The sequence below is a fragment of the Crocodylus siamensis genome, chromosome 2, assembly GCF_052110815.1.
Source record: "Crocodylus siamensis isolate JL-2025a chromosome 2, ASM5211081v1, whole genome shotgun sequence".
Classification (NCBI taxonomy): Eukaryota; Metazoa; Chordata; order Crocodylia; family Crocodylidae; genus Crocodylus; species Crocodylus siamensis.
The window spans coordinates 139,072,453-139,097,858 of NC_143396.1; the positions used below are offsets into that span (position 1 = coordinate 139,072,453).

The window sequence follows — 25,406 nt, forward strand, 5'->3', positions numbered from 1 at the left end:
GGAATTTTTCACAAGGTAAAAATAGCTTTTTACGTGCACTGTTGTTGGAAAATAAAGACGACCATCATTTGTGCATCTCAAAGTAGATGTGGAATTTCAGTAGAAAAAAAGAAAAAAAATCTGGGAGTATTTTAAGTTTTTGTCTGATTGAGCCAAAAACTTCTGTCTACTCAATTTCGACATCTGGGAGCTGGGTTTGGAACAGCAACTCTGTCTGTTTAGTTTGGTTTTCATCTTAAATTGAAGGCAAAAATGATATACATTTAACCAGAGGCTGAAATAAACTTAAGATTTGCTTACGGTTGATCTACATGAATAAAATCACTTGTACATAAAGATGGTAAATCACCACCCCTTCTCCAAAGAAAACAGGCCTCCCATAGCATTGGGATCAGCGCTGAAATTGCATTTCGGCCAAAGACTACAGAAAGCTCTCTTGGCATTTTCCTGTTGTATTTAAATGGTTAATGCTACATACTAGGGAGATTGGAGCATCTGACAAAGTTTAGATAATTATGGAATACATAGAGCCCACATGACTTAGCTTGTGCCGTGCCTTCTCGGAACAATGTGTGATGGCACTGGAAGGTGGGTCTCTTTTGAAGCTGATAGTGAGGGAGATTGTAAATCCAAAAAAATATCACTTTTAACCTGTGAAAAGAAGTTGAAAAAGACAAAACCACACAAACTTGGATAGGACTTTTATTTATAATCTATGTGCACACATGGCTGTAGATGATGATGCTACCAATGACATAAATAAACTCAAGCGAAATATGTAAGCAAGTGAATATATGTAAAGGCTTCTTTGGGCAGTGCCGCAAATTTGGACATCGACCAAGAGGATTATTTATGTCCCTTGCAATTTCAATGAAAAGCACAAAGGGGATAATTAAACCAGGACGCTTCGCATCGCTCTTTCCATCTTGCGCACATGCATGCCCACCAAATGTGAAATGTTCGCCTTTTCCCCTCAAATGTGATGGTTGTTGAACTTATTTTTAGTGTCATTTGATAAGCCTCCCTGCTCACAGAGAGACATCCCACTGACCCAGCCACTGGTCATTGTCTATACCAGTTCACATCAAAGCAGGCGCGCTTTGTCAGGTTTCGACTCGAATATCCATTTTGCATCTGAAGTACAGTATCGAAAGTGACTGGATCATTTGAGCCTTTTTCTTCAGCTGCTGCCTCCTTCCTCCCCCACAGTGTTTCCGCTCACGCTAACATAATTTGGCATCGTCGACGTGACACGACGCTGGTTTTTCTAAAAAATTATAATACATACATTGTCAATGTTTTCTGATGGCCAGCGCTCCTGTAAATTTAATTTATAAATTGATGAAAGGAGGTCTTTTTTCCACTGCTGAATCTTCACCAATGCACCATGCCCCCTCGAAAACCGAGTAATGCGCATATAGTAATAGGTCATTCAATGTCAAAAGGCATAAAAAAGATGAGCAAAATCTTCACAGGCTGCTGCTTGCTGTTGCCTTTAATTATATTAATTAAACTTTGAAATTCTCATGCAAAGAGAGTTGCTGGCTTGTGACGCTGAAGAGCCCTTGGAGATTCGGGGGGTGGGGGGGGGGAGGGGGACCCTGAGATACCAGCTTTGTGGCTACCGCTTTTTTTAATCTAAAAAAAAAATAAAAAAAATACATAAGCCTAGAACTGCTAGGTATGTTTATAGATGATGATGTTTTATGCGCTACTGAACTCTGAATGCAGGAAAGGGGAAAAAACCACCAGCCACAGTGTCAAGGTCTTGAAGCATCAGTCCCTCAAACTCTGCTCAAGATCTCTGGTTACAGGCTGTCTTCCTGTAGAATAACGCTCTATTAATTTTCTTCCTGTCCCGGGTGCATAATGAAAGAAAGGTGTCTCGAAAAACTAAAGGGCAAAGTCTTGCTTGCTACCAATACCTTGAGGCACCCTGTCTACATTTTGTCATGCGTGTGCACTTTTCAGTGTTAGAATGACAAGATTTCCAGTCAGAAGGTTCCCGTAAGGCACAGTGCGATGGGATACTCAGAAAGATTTTGTGATCTGACATCGCTGTAAGGCAATGAACTTTTGCATTTGCTTAGCCTGGTGGGAATTTTTATCCTCTGCCTATGGCTAATAGTCCCTATTTAAATAACAAATGCTATCTTTGCATCTGAGAGACATCATATCTCAGCTAAAAGCATATTGTGTCCTGAGAACTGGAAGTCTTTTTTTTTTTTTTAAATGATCATTTTTGGTTGTTTTTTCCTCTCCCCACACATGCATACTGGACTCTTTCAAATTACAGGCATGAAAGTCAATGCTCCTCTTCATGTCACTGTTACAAATCACAGAGTGTTAACGTAACGTAGAAAAACATTGGTATGGTAATACTGGCTTGTGGAAGAATCCTTCTCAGCTGAGAATCTGAAGTTAATCCAAGAAATTCAAGGAAATTCTCAGTTGTCTTTGGCAGGCAGAAAAGTGGTAATGCGGCAGTATTTCATTCTTGTAGCCTTCTTTACTGACTTTGAACTCGGGTGAAGTTAACACATCGGCCCTGGAAGAAAAAATAGACAGTAACTTATTGGTGGGTGAAGTAATGAATACAAAGTAAAAGATCCTGAAATGGAAATGTTAACACATTAAATAGAAATAAGTATTTAAAATTAAGAGTTTTGTAGAAATAGCATTGCCATGAAAAAAAATGTTGAATTTAGTATAATGAACGTCATCTAAAGCAGTACATCACATTTGATTTACTAATTTATGATATGGTTTCATAACTGAGAAAAATAAGACGATAGATACAGTCTTCTGAAAACACCTCTTTTTGGTGATTATGATATGCAAGTCTTTTAGTTCTGAATAACTGCTCAATATGTAAACCCAATTCATTTTCTTCTGTTTTGCAAACAATAGAACAAGATTTTGCTCAAAGTTGAAGAGATACCCAGGGACAGACAGATTTCCCATTAAACTTGCTCTGAGTAAACAACATTATTAATAAAGCACTGCTGTTGCTTGTGTGACAGAAGTATTTTATTAATACAATAATGTAATAACCAGAGCAGTGCATCTACCTTCTTCTTGGGGCATTAAATTGAAATGGTTCCCCAAATATCAGGTTGAATTGAATCAAAATATATCAGTGGCCCAATTCATTCTGAGAGTAACTCCATTGACTTCGATGGTGCTAAACCAGGGATGAATTTGGCAAAATCAATTAAAAGGAAAATGGGACTGAGCACGGGGAGGACACAGATTGGTTTTTGTAAGCTTTTTTTTTTCTCTTTTTTAAACTTTTTAATTCAAAACCATGCCCAGAATCTGGTCACTTATCAAGTTGGCTGTACTTTTCACAGAACAGTGGACTTTAAGCAGATCTCACTTTCAAAAAAGCAGTGACTTCTGGTTCCAGAAAGGAAAAGTGAAGGTTATGGTGAAAGTTTGTTCAGGACTCTGTTATAGATAACTTAAATATTCTCTGAAAAAAATAAGGTATCATTAATACTAGTTAGTCACTGCATGGGTTATTTCGTCTCACAGTCCTGCATTAACAACAAAGATATTTTTCTTTTCATTTACCAATTCCTTTCTTTTGGGTAAACTGTAACATAAGATCATAATATAGTTCTAAAATAATGCCTTTGAATCAATTTCAGAGACTTTTAAAAACAGGATTCTAGGCCAACAGAGGTAGTCTGGGCACATCTACATGTACACTTTAATACACAGTAGCCTATTTTACTGCACATTAAAGCACTGCATAAAAACTGTGCAAATACACTAATGTGCAGTAACAGGCTACTGCACATTAAGCTTCAATAAAAAAAAAGCATGTGCTTTCACTACTGCATATTAGGGCAGCCTAATGCACATTTAGGGTGTTTATACATGTGCTTTTGGGGTGTATGGGGGGGCACTTTAATTAACCAGTCTAATTAAAGTACCCAGCATGGCTCATGTATCAGCATCCCTGCACTTCAAAATGGTGGCAGGAGTACTTTATCCAAAGCTCACTGATATCTAAAGCAGGGGTGCCACCATTAGATAAAGCACCCCTGCCATCATTCTGAAGTGTGGGGACATTGATACACAAAATGAGAGAGGCTGCTGCAGCATGGTAATTACTATACTCCAGCAGACTCGATTAATTGAGTCTGCTCCAGTGCACTGTAATTAGCGTGTAGGAGCAGCCTCCCTGCTTGTGTATAGGCACCCTTATTTAATACCTTACATTGGAGGTCCTATATTTAATATGCATTAGGAAAAGTGCATTAATGCATATGTAGATATGCTCCCTTCTGGGAGTAAGCTGATGTACTTCTGCTTTTAAAGACATATTTGATTAAATTATTACTCTTTTACTATTTAATAGAATGGCAAGTACTGGGTTATCAAGGACAATTTGAGTGAAAAATCTGCATTTCTTTATCGTTTCAAAACATTTTTGCTAAATTCCTTTTTACAATAAACATTTAGGAGTATAACACATACTGGGGTGGTATTATTTGGCACCATTGAAGCAAATATGAATGACTGAATAGAATGAGAGGAGTCAATGTCCTCCAAACCAACTGGAAGAATAAATATATAATGCTGCAGAGAACAAAGCAATCTTGTTTCCATAATGCTTTTCTAATGATTCTATGTCCTATCAAAATATATTTGTTATGATAAAATATAAAAAAGAAAATACAAGATTAGATTAATTGTACTACTCCCTAGCTACTTCAGTGTAGATTATGAATGCAGAGAAGATGCAGAGAGATAACCCATAAATGTTCAAAGATGCCATTAAAGGTAAAATAGAAAGGCACTGTTCCTTTCTATATTATATGCTTTTTAGAAATTAAATATAACAAAATGAATGTTGTTACAGAATACAAAGTGTGTCCTGAGCATAAGGAAAAAACACTCTAAACAAATCTAGCAATTTCCACAATGAGACTGACATTAAATAATGAGAGCAAAGGCATTCACAACGAAGTATGATACAGTATAGGCAAAATGCAAGTGAAATAAAATAGCTGCCAAAAGTAGCAAATGGAGGAACCCCAATGTGCCTAGGATGACATGAATCATTGCTATTTACCCTTCATTGTGAAAATCTTGCTTCTGATTGTTTTATGTTGTAGCAACATAGATCTTTAAAATATATTTACTGGTGCATTAATTTATATACATTTTGGATAAATGCTTAGAATATTTTTCCATTTTACATCTGCATTTACCATGTAACTTAAAATATAGTCCAGTAGGGATGATTCTTGTTCAGGTTTTAAAATGTGTTTAAACAAACCAGGTGTCTACTTAAGGTGTAAAATTGCTGTATAAGGTAAAATATGCCACTACAGGACTGCTTTCCTGGAGTCTGGGAGTAAAAAAAAATTAAGACCTAGTGAAACAATTAAAGTATTGTAATGAATTAACTTCATCAGTTTTAAAACCAAAGCAACTCCTTAGTTACAAGGAAGGATGTACTACTGAGTCATAAGAGAGATTTCTAGCTTGTGCGCCAAGTACAGTAAACATGGGAAATTACTGTCTTCTGTGCTCAGTGGGGCAGAGGACAGTTGAGTTTCCATTTCTATTCTCATTAGGATCCCATCAGGAAAGTTTGATTTACCTCTCGTCATGGCTCCATTAGACTTCTGCCAGAAGTAACTTCTGAGAGGAGCTGCTATGGCAATGGGATATCTAATGCAATACCGATTTTGGATTGCTGTGACTCCCTCTAGTCTTTCTTTTCCCATCCTCCACGCCTCGCTGTTTATGGACTCATGGTAGCTGAGTAAAACTGGGTCCATTTTTTGGCCAACACATGACCCTCTTTATACCAATAAACTGAAAGCATGGCCAATTAATACTCTGTCTAAAAACAGCTGTTCTCATAACTCAAAAAAGTATGTAGCTGTTTAAAAAAAAAAATAAAGCAACTCTTTCTCCAAACTAGCACAGAACACAAAATTCATAACCAGTGGATTTGGTTACAGAATTCCTAGAACCAAACTTCATGGAAATTGAAATGAAAATTGAATTATCCAGATATGGAGACTGTAAACTCCCTCTACAGCCAAGCCTCATAGCTTTTAAGCCAACCATAAGCAATACCTAGAGAAACTGCTTGAGTATTTCCCCTCCCACAAGCTTACAATTCTGGCCCATGCTTTCACACTGGGATTTTAACAGATAAGGGATTTGTTAAGCATGGCAGCAAAGTGGTCAAGACATCTTGGTATAGTTACAGTCATGAGCCTGCTCTGGGCTTATGCCAAAGGCCAGTCTCACTGATTCAGCTGTAAATCAGCAGCTAATTATTCAGGCTGGAGTAGTCAAGAGCAGACCAGACAGATATGATGCTGGTCCCCTTGCTCCCTTGTATACTCTTGGCTACAGGAAATTGGTAGGTTTCGGCTATGTTAGCTCAACTGGTTGAGAGGCTCGGGAGAAGCTATGGGCTTTTGTATCTAATTTACGGCATTTGGATCTGGTAAGTTTAGCCTCTGCCTAGAGAACATTTCACAAGCAAAACTATCCTTCCTTAGTCTAAAGGCCTATGCTGGGTTTCTGAGCCCAGAGATGATAGGAGCTTAAGCTACTGATTCTCAACCAGGGTGCCACAGCAGCTGGGAGGTGACATGAAATCTTTTTTAAAACTAATGCACAAAATTAACATTGTTAAATATGCAAACAGTTACAAGTGATTCACAAGAAACCTGAAGATTTCCAATCAGAATTCACAGAGTCAGAAGCATTCTGCCCTGCTATAGTCTTTCTGAGTTCTTTGGAACAGAAAAGGTAGTCTATTATTTTTCCATAATCAAAAAAAAAGTGAAGCTAAAAGCTGGCATTTTTCAAGGGGTGCCCTGAATCTAACAGAGTGTACCTTGAGCCTAAAAAGGTTGAGAACCACTGCTAATGCTGTCATCAAGTCACCAAGCTAGCTGGTATAGTTTATGTATAATCAGGTACTTGCATCCGAAGTAGTAACTTTTGTGGATTTATGTGCCTGTAATTTTATTTTTCTTTTCTTATAGGGAAATTGGTGATTACGGGATTTTAAATGAAAAAAAAAAAAATCAATGTTTTGTGAAAAGTATGATGCCCATGTAAGACAGCTGAAATCAGGACGTTGGAAAACACATTGAAAGTGCTAATTACTTTGAAGGTCAAGAATTCTGTACCACCATTAATGTAACAGGAAATGCTCCATGCCAACACTGTGCAGAACAAGCTTCATGTTTGCGTAATAGAAAGTGACAAGGTGCACAGCTTTATACTGTAGTACCCAGACACTAAGGACACATTAAAGGTACTGCATTAGCCAACAGTAGTGGCTTATAACTGTTGAAGTTTTGTTGTGATTGAATGCTTTTTGCTTGTATTTTTGCTATCTGTTCTTGTCACATTACTGCTATTTGTCAGTAAAACCATGAAAGCTAGCAAACCTGTTTTTTAGATGGGCTGAAAATGTAAAACATATCTGTACTTGCTTCTTCTGAATGTTGTTTTACAGGGCCTTTTCCCCCAAACAAGAAATGGTTGTTAAAAGCAGACTATCATTAATATAGATGTAAGGAAGAATAAATGTAAAGCATACAGATACCCATGTTTGGGTACACTGAAAAACAAAGATTGAATCTTCAGCTGTCACTAACATACAGTCCGAAAGGTTTTCTGGATGGGGCCTGTGCATTATACATACCACTCTGCCTTCATTAACATGTAGAGTCCCCTTGTAGTGGAACCAGAGCTAATTCTCTGTGTTAAGTATGGTGGAATTTGGAGAGCATGGCTAGAGACTTGATTCTACAGTATCTTTCCAAATAGCAGGACAAGGGGGTTGGGGATACATGAGGCGACCTAACCTGTTGTTTAGTATGTAGTAGTATCCTTCAGATTAGTTCTCCTTCATCCTAATGAGATGCAGGAGCCAGAAAGGTTGTAGTAGTTTCTGTGAAGTAGGTCTATGTCTAAGTCCTCCCCCTATTTTCAATGTTGAGACCCCTGTGCCTAGCAAGATGCTCAGGCTGGGTGCTGGGAAGATACAGCACCTTTCACTACAGGATCTCAAAGCACTCAACAAGTTCTAGGTAACTATCAGAACATTCCAGGGCTGCAAATATTAAATAGGAACAAATATAAAGAATGGTATCATCAGAGCCATCCATTGGGGAGAGCAAATTGGGGCTACCACCCCAGGCCCCATGCTTTGGGAGGCCCTGTGGACAGCACCACTGGCAGGTGCCGAGGACACCATTACTCTGCATGGCCACCACACGCTGCCAGCTTTGCACACTGGCTGCTCACCACCCTCCCGATCCGCAGTTCCTTGCCACCCCCTCCACAGGCTATGCCCCAGGCCCCAGACATCCCTAGGGTCAGCTCTGGGTACCGCAGTGCTTATATTACAAACAAGCAAACTTCTTTTTCATTTCCTTGGGTGACAAAGTCTTTAGCAGAATTCACAGATTCCCTGGACTCTGACAGGGCCGTGCGTTCTACTGTGACCTCGAACTTGCAACCTCTGGGCTGTCAACCATGCTTCCTTAGTACCCGCACTTCATCCCCCAATTTGAGTAATAAGAAAACTGAAGCATATGGAAGGTAGAAGTCAGATTCTCAGCAATACTGAGCTTTCATAACTCCAAGTGAAGCTAAAGTGAGTTGCAGGTACTCACCAACTTCGAAAAATCAGGTCTTGTGCATCACATAACAGGCTGAAGCTTCCAAACACTTGTCCTAAACCAGAAGCTCTTTCCTTTAATGGCATGCTGATATTTATTTCATCATTAAAACAAGACTTAAAACATTAAGTTATTTTGACCAATTTGAATATTAGTGAAAGTATATAAAACATAATTTATTTTTGGAAAGCCGCTTTAAAAGCATTCTTGAATGATGGACCTAATAAAAAAGATGAATTATCAATATAGCTGTATTACCACCATCAGCCAGTTTGGTGGTCTAATGTTACACTCATGTCCTCATACCCAATGAAACAATCAATACAACTAATTTAAATTCATAAGTATCATGGCTTGTAAATCATTGGGTCATAAACCTTAACAATACCAACATGTAGCCAGTAAAAAATTGAACTAAATTAGTCTTAGGGCTACAGTAATTAAAAATGAGTAATATTTTCCTGTGGGAGATGGAAGTGGTCTGGATGCACCAGATTCAACATTAAAAAAAATAAAAAATAATAAAGGCCTGACCTGCTCTGTAGATGTACTGAAGGAATTGTAGAAACAGAACACAATGAACAATGAAAAATCGGAAGAGGGAGAGATTTAGACCTAGAAGAACTTTGTGAGGTAACAGATCATTTTAACTGACGTAAAAACAAATGTAAAGTTTCTTTTTATCTGCCTGAGCAATAAAGCTAAATTCCTGTCCTTGCAAGCACAGGGTAGACACACACATTTTATAAACATAGGTATCAAGGTGAGGCATTGGTGCCTTAAGTACCAATGCCAAAAAGTCAAAGCAATGCCTATTGCAACAGCTATATTCCATCTTCCTCTGGGACTCTGTACTATTGTGGCAGATGCGGCATACAATGTAGTTAGTGTTTTGGGGGAGCAGTAACTTTTGGACTGCAACATGTTACACTTTTGGAACTCATCTGTTGACTGGCTAGACAGGGATGAAGACTGCTTTGCTTTTTCTCTCTGTAGACTAAATATTCATTAGCTTCCAAAGATTCATAAAAGTAATACTTCACATTTACATGGTACATTTCATAGCCAAAACTCCTCACTGGAAGAAGTGGATGTAATTCCATTTTGTGGAATTATACCAATTTACGTCATTGAAGAAGTTAGCTCTGTATGCCCAAAGCACTGTAAAAATATTGACTAATTCATCCTTATTATATATCCTTATGAAGTTTTCAGTGAGTTTTCTGCTCTTCTTCATATTTGATGATAAGCTACAGAATTTCTGCCCTTCTGGAATTTTTATTTGTGTAGTACTTTCATTTGTGCCACAATAAAGTTATGGCCTGGACAATCATTTCAAACATGATGTGTCAGTGCTTTCTTTCAAGCATGCCATGGATAATGCCAAAAAAGGCTTTTGCCTGAAATGTGATAAAATCATTTCTAAAGGCTCTTATGAAGTCACACAGCAGCAAAGCCCATCTTCCCTTCCACCCCACCTGGCACTTGAAAACAGCTTTGGGAGGGAAGGAAATATGAGGGTGGAGAATTGCTGGAAGGGAAGTGGGATTTAAATGTTTGACCTGTTAGGTTTGCTCGTAAGAGGTTTATTTCATTCCACTACTGTACTTTTTTCAAGTACATAAAAAAAATAGCATAATTTATGGCTGGGCATCCTTTTTATTATTTTGTATATGTAAAAATATGCATACAGACTGGGAATTCCTTGAAGCAGAAAGAAATGCTTAAATTGGAGACACCTGAAAAATGTTTTGATGGGCTAGCTGCCAAGACAATAATGGCTGACAGTACATCCTGCCTGGATACTTCTGAGAAAGAAGTATTATTAATGCAGATTCTCAGACTGAAGGATCTTGTCAGCTCATTCAAGTGAGAGTGCTGTAGCCCGTGGGTTCTAGACGAAATCCCCAATTCATCTAGGTTCCTAAAGCAAGCCTGGGATATTATATTAAGATTTCCAGGCTCCCCGCTCGGGTGTACCTGTCCATCCCCAGGTTTTCTCTTTCTTGTTGTTTAATTTTGGCTTCTTTACTCTCAAGTTAACAAGATGACATGTAAGGTACTGAAGAAACTGGCTAAGAATTTCAGAACCATAAGCTAGCCTCTTTGAGAACTTGTGGAGGTTAGGTGAGGTGCCCATATTTAAGAAAAGAAAGAAGGAAGATCTGGAGAATTACAGATCAATTAGCCCCACCTTGATACTTGGAGCAGGTACTCAAGGAGTCTACTGTGAAGCACCTAGAAAACAAGGTGATCAGGAACAACCAGCATAGATTCAACAAGAGCAAGTCAGGGCTGACCACCCTAATCTGCTTCTATGATATGCTGACTCACTCAGTGGATGGGGAAAAAGTAGTGGATGTAATATACCTTCAGTTTAATAAGGTTTTGACACCATCTTTCACAACATTCTCATTAGCAAGCTAAAGAAATACAAATGAAATAAAAGTACTGTAAGATGGATACATAACTAGTTGGATCATTGTGCTCAGTGAGTAGTCACCAATGGCTCAATATTTAGTTGGGAGAAGGCATCAAGTGAGGCTCCCCAGAGGACTGTCCTAGGTCCAGTACTGTTCAACATCTTCATTCATGATCTGAATGATGGGATGGAATAAATGCTTAGCAAATTTGTGGATGATATCAAGTTGGGTGGAGTTGCAGACATTCAGAAAGGCAGGGATAAGATTCAGAATGACCCAAATAGACTGGGAAAATGGTCTGCAATGAACCAGATGAGATTCAAAAAGTTGAAAGTTTATATTTGGGAGAGAATAATTGCATTCACAAATACAAACTGAGCAATGATTGGTTAGGCTGCAGTATTGCAGAAAAGGATGTAGGGGTTAAAATGGACTACAAACTGAATATTAGCCAACAAGATATTCTTTTTTGCAAAAACAGCCAACACTAGGTTGTATCAACAAGAGTGTCACTTGCAAATCAAGTGAACTGATTCTGGAGTGACCCTCACCTGGAGTACTTGTGTCTAGTAGAATAGGCTACTTTTCTTGGAATCTTTCAAGAGCAGGTTGGACAGACACTTGGTAGGTATGGTTTAGTCATGGACAATTCTGCTTTGGAGCAGAAAGCTGGAATAGATGACCTTGTGAGGTCCCTTTCAGCCCTACTATCCCATGATATTTACTCCACTCTTCAAACTGCTCTGATTAATTTTTTGTTAATGGTTTTCTTTTTTTCCACAAAAGATTTTGGTTTCAAATTATTACTATGGTATTGCATCTAGCATGTGTTTCACAGAAGACTAACTCACTGATTTTGATCCTCCACCCATTGAAATAAATGGTCAAACAAAAAACAATTTCAAAAGGAGCAAGACTGTAACTTCAGAGTCTAAATTCGGCCACCTTTCTCATCTCCACAGGAACTGAGCACACTACACATCTCAGAGAAGGTGCTCAAGCTCATTTCACATCACATTTTGGAATGCCTCTACTATGCTTTAACTTTGTAGATACGTCTTTTTAAAAAAACCCTGTTCTACAATGTTACTGGAGTATTCTTCATGTGTGAAAGGGCACATTTAAACTAGCACTGTTAACTCTGAGTTTCAAAACCTAGATATTGTAAGCCTACACAAGTCTCTCTCTCCAGTTGTTTAGAACAGTCTACATAGTTCACTATTGCTATGGTAATTTTTATCAACTAAGAATCTGCTTTCCCTCCTCCCCCCACATACATTTTTTTAATAGCACCCTCCATTTCACTTGCACAATACTTGGACTCAGTTTCACTTTCTGGGTGGCATCACAAATAGGACAGTCTAATACACCCCAGAAGCTTCCAGATTCTAACTCTCCTAAAAAAGATCTGTGTTTTTAAGTCTCTTCCTTCATGCAAGACTCAGAGTATGCTGAATGGGAAGCTTGTTGCTACCAATATCTTTTTGACATTGTTAACTTTTGGTATGTAGCATAACAAGAATAATTAACTGTTAGATTTAGGCTAATATTCAGTGACAACAACCTAAATGCCTTTTAAATAAGTCACGGTGGCAAGTATATAAGTTAGGTGCTGAGATGACTATGTTAACAAGCCCTTCCTCAGTGACCCATAAAGGACATATCTACACGTGCATTTAAGCATGCCTAAATTTAATGTGCATTGAGCAATTTTTGGCAGTCGTCTACATGTGCAGAGACTTGGCACTAAAGTTAGTGCCAAATCTCTGCAGCCCTGTCATATGCTCCTAGTGGCTGGGCAGACCTGGCACTAGCGCTGGGTTGTATCTACACATGCGTTAAGGTGCTTAAACTAATTATGCCTACATTTGATACCTGCAGGTATCAAATTTAGGTGCAAGTAGCCTTCTTTCACCCTTTTTAAGGCACATTAAGGGCACATATGTGCAGACGCATGCCTGTAATGTTCATTAAATTAGGCTAATGTGCATTAATGCGTCTTGTGTAGATATGCCCAGTAAGTGCTAAGGGCAGGAGGCATTTACTTACTAGAAAAAGTCCTCTTGCTTTCCCATGGCAGAGTACTATATCACAGAGCAATAACAGGACAACAGTGTGTACTGACATATCTATTTCAGGTTAAGTTGCCAGACCTTAGCCAAGTTACAGCATTTAGAAACTGACATTGCTGATCCTCCCTAACTGCACCCAGCAAAAGCACATCAAGAAGAACTAGTGTCATGTTGCTTGTTCTACTAGGCATTAAAATTATATAGCATTAACATTCCTGTGCTTCTCTACTAGCACCATGCACAGGATGTATTTCACTGCTAAAACTGTTATAATATTACACTCGCCTCATAAATATCTGTTGACAAGCTGGAGCATATAACTGCAGTTTAGTTTATATTTTTTTAGAAATATAGATAGTTGATTTATATATTTACTTTGGAGAGGGGTTACTAAGCACCCATGTTTTATACAATGGTAAACAGTGCTCAAAGTTTTAAATTCATATTTTTCTTTCTTGCTCTCTCAGACTCTCTCTGTCCAATAAAGTCCCTAATGTAGATGGCTGACAAAGCGGGATCACCATGTAACTCTGCTTCATAATTCAATGGGATAAAATATATATGTATACTGCACAAGGTTTGTTGGTAAAACTGCGCCCCTGAAGATGTGTACTGCTATAAGCATGTATGTTTCGGATGCAGCCGAATCACTTAACATGAGATATGTTACACTATTTGGAGTCCCTGCACATACTTTATTATTACATTAGGACTAGGTGTAGACATTTAAAAAGCCAAAGGCAGAAACAATCTAAGCTATGCAGTTTTCTATAAGCTGCATAGTTTAGATTAGTAATGAACAGAACACATATTTAGCCTCGGGCAAATCTCAGATTGGGTTCCACCATTTTTAAACCAGTCTGTGTGCCAAGCTTTTGTTTTGTTATGGGTATAGACTGGTATTGTGTGCTGAACTTCTGTTCTATTATAGGTATAGACCGGTTTCTGATCACTTATACCAGTAAAAGTGTAGTGTCTGTACCTGACCACAGCAGATTGTTGACAACACTCTTCAAGCACCATGCCTGCCAATTGTTATAGCTAGCAATAAATATTTCCTAATTAGAAGGTTATAGAATGCAAGTAAGTCACAAACTGAAGACCCAGTCAGGGCCTAAATAATATTCCATGGACCACCATATTTATGTGAACATTTTGACACTAAGCATCATGTGAAAAGTAAATTGTCATACCGTGTGGCACCATTTTTCACAGAACAGAGCAGCAATAAACCTGCTGTAGTAACAATCATGTTGAACTGTTCAAAGTTTCCAGGATTATTACTCCAGAATGTTACATATAGATTTCACAGATTTCATAGGCATTAGGGCTGGAAGGGACCTCATGTCTATGAAATCTATATGTAATATTCTGGATTGATAATCCTGGAAACTTTGAACAGTTCAATATGATTATATAGTAAAAAAGCTACAGATAACCTTTTCTCTCAAAAAAAGACATAAGGGAGGAAGGAAATTAATTACTGGCTGGAATGTCCCTAAGCACGATGAGGTAATTTTTAATCCTGTTAACAGATTACAGGTAACCTTGTGGGTAGGCTACTGATAAAAGAGGCAGAAACAGGTCTACAGCTGAACCTTTTCTTCACTTGTACTTTAAAACACAAAAACAAACATTTATCCCAAAGTCTATCTGGCTGCCTACAACAGCACAACATAGACTCTCACCTATACAACCCCTGGTGGCAGGACACCACGTGGCAGAAGTGGAGGGAGTGTGCAGCTGAACGCTCTGAGTGGGGGTGGGGGTAGGCAGCACACAGCTGAATGCAGAGCGGGGATGGTGCATAGTCGGGCATGAAGTAGGAAGGTGGGGACTGTGTGCAGGTGGGCAGGAATGAAGTGTCACTGCCTCTCAGGAACAGGGCCGGGGTGGGCCAGGGAACCTCGCTGTGCTGGGGTGAAGGCAGCCGTTCCCCTCTGCAGGGCAGGGAAGCTCACCAGGCTGGTGTATAGCAGTGGCGGTAGCCACCGCCATGTACAAATTTCCCTACTCTACCCTCGCCCCGGCTCTGGTCCTGGAAGGCAGTGGCGCTTCATCCCCGCCTGCCCACAAGTACCCCCTAGGACCAGTCCAAGTACACCCAGGGGGGTACACGTTCCCCCGGTTGACAGCCCCTGATATAATGTATATGTCTTATTTAATGTATGGTCCTCTCATCTCTTTTCATGCCTTGTGCTTTGTTTAATTGTGTTTCATGGCTTCCTTTATTTACTGAACAAGTTAGTTGTCACAGCTGCAAAAGTTCACATTACAGTCACTCAGAAACAGTCGTTGGGGTTTTCTGTTTAGCAACATTTTTGCCACTTGGCCTAAGACCCTTGAAAATGGCCAAGCCTGGCAACAAGCCCTAACAGCAATGCTTGCTACATTTTTTATCTAAATTAAGAAACCATCAAAAAAGTCTTTGTATAACTACAAATTCCAAATACAACTGAACAGTGCTGCTTGTTTTTTCTATAAAAGTGGTTTTCAACCTTTTTTTTGTGATCCCTAAAAAATTTCGAATGGAAGTGCAGAACCCTTTGGAAATTTCAAATGGAGCTGTAGACCCCTTTGAATAGTAAGTGTGGGTATTCACATACTTTTGACTGATTGTAGTCATCTTTTGTGGACCCCTTAGATATAGTCTGTGGACCCCCATGGGTCTGTGGACCACAGGTTGAAAACCACTGCTCTATAAAGGATTTTTTTTTTTAATCTAGGATTTTTTTTGTAAACATGAGTTAGCTGGAAGGACATGTAACTGATTTATTAGCCACTGTGGAATGTGGATGTATCCCACAATTTCTTCACCAAATCTCTGCCCTATAGTTAAAGTTCAGAAGTTTGGGGTTTTTTTAATGAATGTCTGAATCAAAAGAAATGTAGCTTCTGGATCAAAAGTAACAGCATGCAACTGTCATGGACAGAATATGATAGCAAACAGCAGCACCTAGATGTGTTAGCTCTGATTTCATTTCTGCAATATTATTCGAAATACTCCTTTCTGTTTTATGGCTCAAGCAGACAAATACAAGGGGCAGAGAAATAAAGAAAATGGAGATGCTGAAAGTTGTAGAAGCTGTTTGAATATGAGTCTTTGAATACAGAGACTCCTTATCTGAGCCTTTTGAGTTGCAGTGTCAGAAAAAAATATTTCATACAAGAAAATATGCAGCTCAGCTGCAGTCATCTTATCTTAAACTGTTACATTAATTCAAATTTAATTTGATCAATCTATCTTTGGGGAGAGTAGCACTGGTGGGCCCAATTCTCCACTGCCTTTAGCTTTCATAGTCACTTAAGAAAGAAAAATTAAAATGGGCTCAGCTGTCAATCTCTGTTCAACAAAGCTCTAATGCATGTGCTTAAACCCCATTAAAGGGAATGCGACTTTGGCACATATTTAAAATTAAAGTACATGCTTACACTTTTTTTGGAATTGAAGCCTTTCACCTGTGCATCTACATGTGCACCCAACTGCGTAGTTGTTACTGTGCCGTCATTTAGTACTTGCGTTAGCACAATAACCAAGTTACTACAGTAACCAATGACTGCACAGTAACCATCATTACTGCACAGTCCTGGTGGTACACAGGTCATTTTCGACCCTACCATGCAGTAGTGTTGGCGTCACAGTTCATGCCTGCAAATGTTACATCACTGTAGCTTAATGCTATGGGAACATAGCATCTCTTGTAGATAAGCCCAGAGAGTGCAACACAGGTTGGGGGAATATGTTAGTATTCCAGTCTTAGAGTGCTTTATATCTACTTTACTCAGATGTAAATGACAACACTCTATGTTCTACAGTGAGGAATCAGAAGCTTTATCCATAGTATTTTTAGTATGCTGGCAGCTTCAGGAAAATGCTATTATTAACAGCAGATTTTCACCCTACTAATAATGCTTATTTTGTAAACTGGACATATGGACATTTCGACACTGTGACTACAGTGTATAAAACCCTCAAGTACATGTTTATCAGTGGTTTAACCCTGTGAAAACCAGGACTGAGAAGGTTTTGTAGCTCAGTACATCATGCTACACCAAACTCAGAGCCCTTGAAAAAATCCTTACTTTAAAGAGGCAAAGAACTGTTGTATTTTTTAAATGATTCCCCCCTTTCCATAACTCCTTACCTTATACTTAACAGAAAAAAAAGATAAATTTCATCCAGTCTCAAGCACCATTTGAGACTCTGCAGCTTTTCTTCCCACAAAGAGGGTAGAAATCATTGGGACTGTTGGGAAATGTAAATACCTGCCAACGTGAGAATGGTTGCAGCCAACCAGAGAGTGAAGTGAACTCCATCTATTAATATTTACATCCGTTTAGCCTCTAGTGGCCAGCTTTCTTTGGACCAGGTACTTTATGACATATAATAAAAAGAGATGATTCCTGCCCTGATGAATTCTTGATCTAAGTTCAAGCTGATATACTTTATGACTAATCAGCAGATGTACACAGATAAACAGAGGATTTAAGGAAACAATGTGATGGAGCAGGGAGAGTATGATCAGATTATGTTTTGCCTCTATATTCTTGCCTGGAGAGGTTTTTTGGTGATGAAGAAAGGAAGCATTTCTTTTCCTCTGCCACATTTTCTGCAAGTGCTTTATTCAGCAATTCTCCAAATAATCTGCTGCCTTGAAGGGGAACAGTTGTGACAAGCTGCTTCTCTTGTGAGTCAACCTTCCAGGTCTGGATGACGAAATGCAGAATTGGTTGCCTGGGCCCTGGGGTTTGGGGGGGGGGGGGCGCTGGGGGAGGAATAAAACCAGATCTATTTACAGCATCTGCTTCCAAAGGAGATTGCAGCAAATATTTTATTCAGCAGAGTTGGAGGTCTCCTGTCTCTAGAGGGCAGGAGTTTGTTGATTTCCTCATGCCAGGCAAGAATTGTTTATGCAAAGAAAAAGATGAGAAAATATCTTGGAAAGTCCTTGCTTGTGTCTCATCGTTTCTTCAGGGTGAGGCCTCCATTTTCCCATCCATTTGATGCCCTGGCAAGGCATCTACCTCACATGGAAACCCCTTTGGTTCTGTGAGACTATTCAATACTCTGACAAGACTGGGAATCTCTTTTACAATGCATGCAGTCAGTACTTCATCACCCCTTCAAATGGTTGCTACTCCACTTCAGATTTAATTATGGTCTAGCCACCAGGTTAGACCAGGTTCCTTCTCACTGCCAGTTAGAAAAAGTATCTACTTACTTCCTCCAGTATACAAGCTAAAATGACTGAGAAGGAACTGAGAGCAGAAACACCAGACTACCTACTCTGCAGAAATCATTTTATAGTCCTTAGGAAGCACACCCAACTCAGAGTCCCCAGGGCTGGGAAAGGGCACAAGAACATGAACAGATAGATTCACTTTCTGTTAGAAGTTTCCATGAAAGAACCAGCATAGATATGGTGACCATATATCCTGGGCAAACAAAGCTGGTCCCAGCTTCCATAGGCCAGTTCCAGCCAGTTGGTCAAAAACCCTGAAAAGGAGTCTGGTGAGGATGCAGAGGCAGGTACCACTGTTGCTACATGCAAGCAAGACGGGCTGACTGAAGAGTTTCCTCCAGACTCTGTTCTGCAACTTCTGATCAATGGACCAGGACCAGACTGTGAAAGCCAGGACTGTCCTGGTTTGCCAGGGCTTATCGTCACCCTAAGGGTAGAAATCATATGGGAAACAGATAGAAAGTACTGATTCACTTTTCCACCTTCCATTTGTTTATTTCCACCCTGGAATACTGCAGCTCTGTGGAGTTTACTATAACCTTATATGCAAAGGCAGAATGTTAGGAAGTGTGAGATTGTGAGTTATGAGATAATGGAAATTCAGTAGAGACATCATATACATCATAAAAAAAAAATCTTTACAAAACTGACTGGTCACTAATTCCTCATATTCATGAGTACTTCCAGTTTTTGCCAAAGGAAGAAAAGAAATGAGTGTTTCCTTTGGTGCAAAGTGGTCTTCTTAAGTCTACACTGCAAACTAACTGTGGCCTGGCAATAGCACAATCAAGCATTCTGTACTGCTTTTTGCAGGTTTCCTCCTGAACTGGAAGCAGTGTAGCTGTGTCTACAAAGTGTTGCAGGCAGGTCAATAAGCATATGGACAGGCTTACTGGCACTGCCACTCAATCGAGCCAATTAAGCCCATACAGAGCACTACGCAGAGGCAACTGTCAGCTGCCAAGAAGAGCGCAATTTGTTTGAAGGCTCTGCTGCTGGCCACATGAAGTTTGCATTGAGACATGCCCTTTCATTAAATTCAAAAGTTAACTAAAACCAATTCCAACATGTTCTTGTAGGAAACAAACACATTTCCTATTCCCATAACATGAGGTGTCCTGCAGAATTGTAAGGTAAACCTGCTCCAAAACCCGCTGGAGTTTTTCCATTGACATTGATGGAGTGTAAATTGGACTACATCTGTTCTTTTCTAGAACTTAAAAGTGGCAAATAGGTCACACGGGAATGTTTCTCAGAGCTAATACCTCTAGAACAGATCCTTAACAATTTTTTCCCCTTCTTACCCACTGCTTGTGAATACTCCTCTTAACCCTTTACTTTTCTATGCCTTTATTTCCCCAATGACATTTACCCCTCCTTTGAAAAGCACTAGATAAAAGCTACATTGCTACAATTTCTCATTATCTTTCTCCCCTTGTTTAAGATGGTCTCTCTCTCTCTCTCTCTCTCTCTCTCTCTCAGCTATGGATGCACTCACTTGGCCTTCAAATCCAGGAACATCTCCCACATCCTCCCTCTTCTCAGCTCTCTCTCCACATCCCACCTTCCTAAGTCTCTTTACTTTGCAAGACTTAAAGGTTTCTTAATGGTAAATCCAAAAAGCCTTTGCTCAAGAAAGTTCTTCTGGAGTAGGTCCACAGAAGTAAACAAAATAATTTACATTAATTAAAAATCTGGAACAAAATATGTGATAGTATCTGATCCCTATAAATGATAAATGTCTTAAGCAGAGACCGTCTTGTTATATATTTGTAAAGAGGCATGAGCTTTTATGATGTTAAGTAGACCATTTTTAACAAACACTGTAAATTGAGAAAAGTGAATTTTGATAAATTTGGGGAAATGTGAATCCCCTGCACAATGTGCACAGTGTGCAGATGAGTTTCCTTTTTAAGGGAGTGATTTACAAACCTGCCACCACATCAGGTAAAACAAAGCTGTATCATGGTTCTAACAGCTCAGTCTTGGATTGCTTTGTAGGTGGAAAAACAGGCTCAGCAGAAATCTTACTCAGCCGCACAAATACATGCATGCATACTGTATATATATAACAGCCCTCTAGATGCCACTGTGATCCAGCTGTCACTTCACCAACCAAAGCCTTTTGTGGTGATATCCGATAGCTGGATTCTTTGCAGTTATAATGAATTCCAAGTTAATGACATTGACCACTGGGTCTAGTAAAGAATCTGAATGCCAAGCTATTTCTCTACCTCCCAACCAGTGTCAGCTTCCCTAGTACAATGAACACATGTCAAAGAGTCAACATGCCCTCCTAGAATAACCACAGACTAAACCACAGGATGCACAATTAGGCATGTGTTTTAATCCAACTGGATAAGTAATCACAAACTTCTGTATCTGAGGTACAGCCACTATTTGAGTACAAATATTCTCTCTGTTCAGAGCTGTAATGAAAGTAGCAACTTTAAAATCCTTTATGCTTGGGCCAAAGCCTCAAGTCCTTAATATAAACCCCCTTGGAAAGCCACATTTAAAATGACTGTGGAGTAGAGTCCCCCATGGCTGACTAATCTTTATGTATAATTTTCAAATGATGACTAATAATTTCATAAAAGAGGAGGATTTATAAAACTACAGTGATATCAGTATAATACAGCTAGGTATTGTGATGCCTCACACACATCTGTCAGTGTGGTCCCAGTAAGCGTGTTAAATTACTTTGCATTAAATTATGCAACTCTGTTAAATTATTTTGCATTATGTTTATTTGCATTATTATAGTTCCTGGAGCCCTCCTCATTGACTAGTACCCAGAGAGTGAAGTTACACTATGCTTAGACCATACTGGGGAATGCTAAGAAGTGTTAAAATAAGACCATATTGGGCACATCTACATAGTCATTACCATGCTTCCCATGATCCCCTCTTGGCCAAACTGCCCAGTTGTGGCCTTGGCTCCACCATGATCCGCTGGCTGGGAAATTGGCTTTGTGGTCAGACCCAGAGGGATGTAATTGATGGCAGTCACTTATCGTGGTGCCCTGTGACCAGTGGGGTCCCTCAAGGCTCTGTCCTGGGACCCATCCTGCTCAACATCTTCATTAATGATGTGGACATTGGAGTCAGGAGTGGACTGGCCAAGTTCACTGATGACACCAAACTTTGAGGCAAAGCATCCACGCCAGAAGATAGGCGGGTGATCCAGGCTGACCTGGACAAGCTCAGCAAATGGGCAGACGAGAACCTGGTGATGTTTAACACCGAAAAATGCAAGGTTCTCCACCTTGGGAGCAAAAACCTGCAACATCCTTATAGGCTTGGCAGTGCTACATTGGATAGCACTACAGAAGAAAGAGAGTTGGGGGTCATCATTGACCACAAGATGAACATGAGCCTGCAATGCGATGCTGCAGCTAGTAAAGTGACCAAAACGCTGGCTTGCATCCATAGATGCTTCTCGAGCAAATCCCGGGATGTCATTCTCCCCTTGTACTCGGCTTTGGTGAGGCCGCAGCTGGAGTACTCCGTCCAGTTTTGGGCTCCACAATTCAAAAAGGATGTGGAGAAGCTTGAGAGAGTCCAGAGGAGAGCCACGCGCATGATCAGAGGTCAGGAAAACAGATCTTACGATTATAGGCTGAGAGCCATGGGACTCTTTAGCCTGGAAAAGGGTAGGCTCAGGGGTGATTTGATGGCCATCTATAAGTTTATCAGGGGTGACCACCAGGATCTGGGGGAACGTTTGTTCACCAGAGCGCCCCAAGGGATGACGAGGTTGATCAGTCACAAACTCCTGCAAGACTGTTTCAGGCTGGACATAAGGAAGAATTTCTTTACTGTCCGAGCCCCCAAGGTCTGGAACAGTCTGCCAGCGGAGGTGGTTCAAGCACCTACACTGAACACCTTCAAGAGTAAATTGGATGCTTATCTTGCTGGGATCCTATGACCCCAGCTGACTTCCTGCCCTTTGGGAAGGGGGCTGGACTCGATGATCTTCTGAGGTCTCTTCCAGCCCTGATGTCTATGAAATCTATAAAATCTAATGCGCATTAAATGTAGTACCTCCATGTGCCTATACATGAGCATGGAGACTGCAATTAATTGAGTCTGTTGGAGCACAGCAATTGCTGTGCTCCAGCAGCCTCCTGTTTCTCATGTATCAGCGTCTCTGCACTCAAAAATGGTGGCAGGGCTGCTTGAACTAAAGCTGTCAAACGACCTTTGTTCAAGCACCCTCAGTGCCATTTTAAGTGTGGGGATTTTGACACAGGAGATGCAGTGGTGCTTTAGAGTGGCTCTGAGCGCTGCTCTAATTCAAATGCCCCCCTCTCCACCCTCAGAGCATGTGTAAAAGTTCCCTCCATTGTGAGATACTAGAAAAAAGCACATTAGCCTATTTTAATGCACATTAGTAAAAATGCATGGGGTTTTTTTCATGAAGCTTTAATGCACATTAAAATAGGTGTGCATCAAAGTGCATGCATCCACTGTGAGAAGTTAAACGGTTAGAGTTAATACCATTTCTGCCTGCAGAGCTCTGACTTGTAATTAGAGGGCTGATGAGCAGAGGCATGGCTAGAAGCCAGGATGAGGCTCTATCCCTGCTCTGGGGATAGAGTGGAAGCTGGGAACAGTGCATCCTGGGATGCTGGAGGACTGCAAATTGCTCATTTTATCTCCATGGGCAGACTAAAATTACCCTAACTCGAGCTAGAAACCACAGCCCAGAGTGAGCGCTTACCTGAAGTGGTGTAACTTTTGAGACCCTCAAAGAGCACTTAGCGCAAGTTAATGAACTTTAATGTACAGACACTCGCATATAAAAATGCTCTTACTATGGTCTCAATGTAATGTGGAACTAGACCCTCGCTGTGCTAAAGACTCTTCAAACACAGAAATAAAATGGTCCCTGGCTCAAAGTATTTCTAGGTCAGCTGTGAGTTTGTGATGCAAACAAATGGAGAGAAAGGTGAACTTACTAAATTCATTTTCACCTATGACTTGGCACTGGGTTTTCAATTGAGAATTAAAAGGGTGGTGTATTTATCCAAGCTTTCCCTGAGGGATTTGGCCCCTTTTGTTTAAATAAAGTCACTTTTCATCTGCCTGGTTTAGAGGGGGGCATACAGCACTGTCTTCTGCACTCCTCTCACTGCATTCTCCTGATCCCTGGTAATTGCAACAGCCTCCTGCAGGCCCTGGCTCAAGTCAGACCAGCCTTTAGATTGCTGTTTTTTATGCTAGAAGACTTAGATTAATAAACAGCCAACAAAGAGTCTGGGAAATGGTAAAGGTAGCCTACCTTTGTACTCCCTGGTCCTCAGCTGTACTCAAGTAGGCTCAAGACTTTTATACCCTTTGCTTGACAAAAACAGAACACCACAAAGCATCAGAAGATGCTTCATTGCAAAAAATACAGCATATTATGCTGTATTACTGGAAAATTATAATGGGATTTTGTAACTGAGGATGGTATTGTAATGACACATACAAAAGGGTTGCATAGACAACCTCAACACTGTCATTTTCTGACTTCTGAGAGCTCAGCTATACAATGTGAACACATATTCATATAAAAACAACTGTTCACTTACACAAGGCATCATAATTGACTATAACAGCCTGTCACAGGTATAAACTCAGCCTGTAGTGTTTAGTGAAAAAGTGGTCGTGAAGTGACCATGAATACTGGCTTTGTCCAATAAACCTGAATACACAGAAAGAATGAAGGTAGCAGGAGGATCAGAAAAAGAAACATTTCAAAATTAATGATAAGTTCCTGTTTGATTTTTCACAGCAACTTAAATCCAGAATCTGCCCCTTGCTAGTACATGGGCCACTCCCATGGAAATAGCATGACTGCAGTAAGAGCCACATATATATCCAGATACTGAATTTGGCTCTTAATACTTGTTCTCCCCTAAAAACAAAAAACACTGGGTTGGACTACAGTAAAAAAAATGCTACTACCACCGAGTACCACCACACATTTCCAGTCTGCAAAGTGCATCTCTATTACCTATCCTTAAGTGACTGAGCTAAATTCAGATTTGGTACATATTTGTGGCCAATTATACCACATTTAAATTTAATTCATTCCCTGCCTGGAGCCCATATTGCTAAGAAGAAGGGACGCACAGGCAAAAAGTAGTATGTCAGCAGAGATACAGAGACTCTATGTTCACAACAGAAAAGTTTTCCCTGACGTAGCAAGATGGGAGATAGGTAGTATATCCCTGTAAAGCAAGCCACAGTTCCTGTGTATCGTGCCTCTGGCATGTCCTAATTCAAAACCCCCTTCCATCTCAGCATGTTGTCAATTACACGTGGATATAGCGCAGTCACATTAGAACTGCTGAGCTGACCTATCACGCCAACCTGTGGTCTTACCAGTATGGGCAGTTAGAGAATTTATCTGAAAAGACAGTTAAATGTGCTCTGTTCACCTTTGAATGACATCCCTGATAAACAGCCTTCATAGAGCTGTGCAAGTTTCTACACCCAGAGATGTCAGGGATTGGTCATTTTAAATGCACATCACTGCAGTTTTTCAAAGGAGCCCAGTTAATGGGTTATTTAAACAATTCAAAGGTTGAATTTATAAACTAATGAGACAGAGAACCCCCTCTGCAACTCCAAAGTTGGACAATTGGATCACCAGTCATATACATGTCTATGATTTCTATGATATAGGCTGCTCTGACAAGTTTGATGTGCTGAAACCATGAAGCAGATGTTCATTTTCTCCAGATCTATTAAAAGTTTTATGTCCTGAAATTATCTTCAAATTTCTTTCTTTTCCCCCCAAATATTATAGACACAGAAACATTCAAAAATGGAGAAAACATTTTTGTAGGGTGGTCTTCGTGAAATTTTTTTTTTGTCTACTACTAGTTTTAAATATAAAGTATAGCATATATAGCATATGTTTAACACATAGCATATGGAAAAAAGAAAAATCAAATCTTGAATTCCAGGGAAAACTGTCTTGATACAAAAGCT

The 25,406-nt window shown here is 39.9% G+C and overlaps 1 protein-coding gene across 3 annotated transcripts in view; it reads right to left on the reverse strand.

The window, feature by feature from the left end:
* Positions 1 to 688: 688 nt before the first annotated feature.
* The window catches only part of ANTXR2 (ANTXR cell adhesion molecule 2), a 187,746-nt gene continuing 163,028 nt past the window's right edge, over positions 689 to 25,406 (reverse strand). For all 3 annotated transcript variants that reach the window (XM_090036915.1, XM_090036914.1, XM_090036916.1), the window contains one exon: positions 689 to 2,548. In XM_090036915.1, the coding sequence (XP_089893041.1) occupies positions 2,510 to 2,548 (39 nt within the window). In that variant the 3' untranslated portion in view covers positions 689 to 2,509. The remainder of the gene's footprint in view (positions 2,549 to 25,406) is intronic.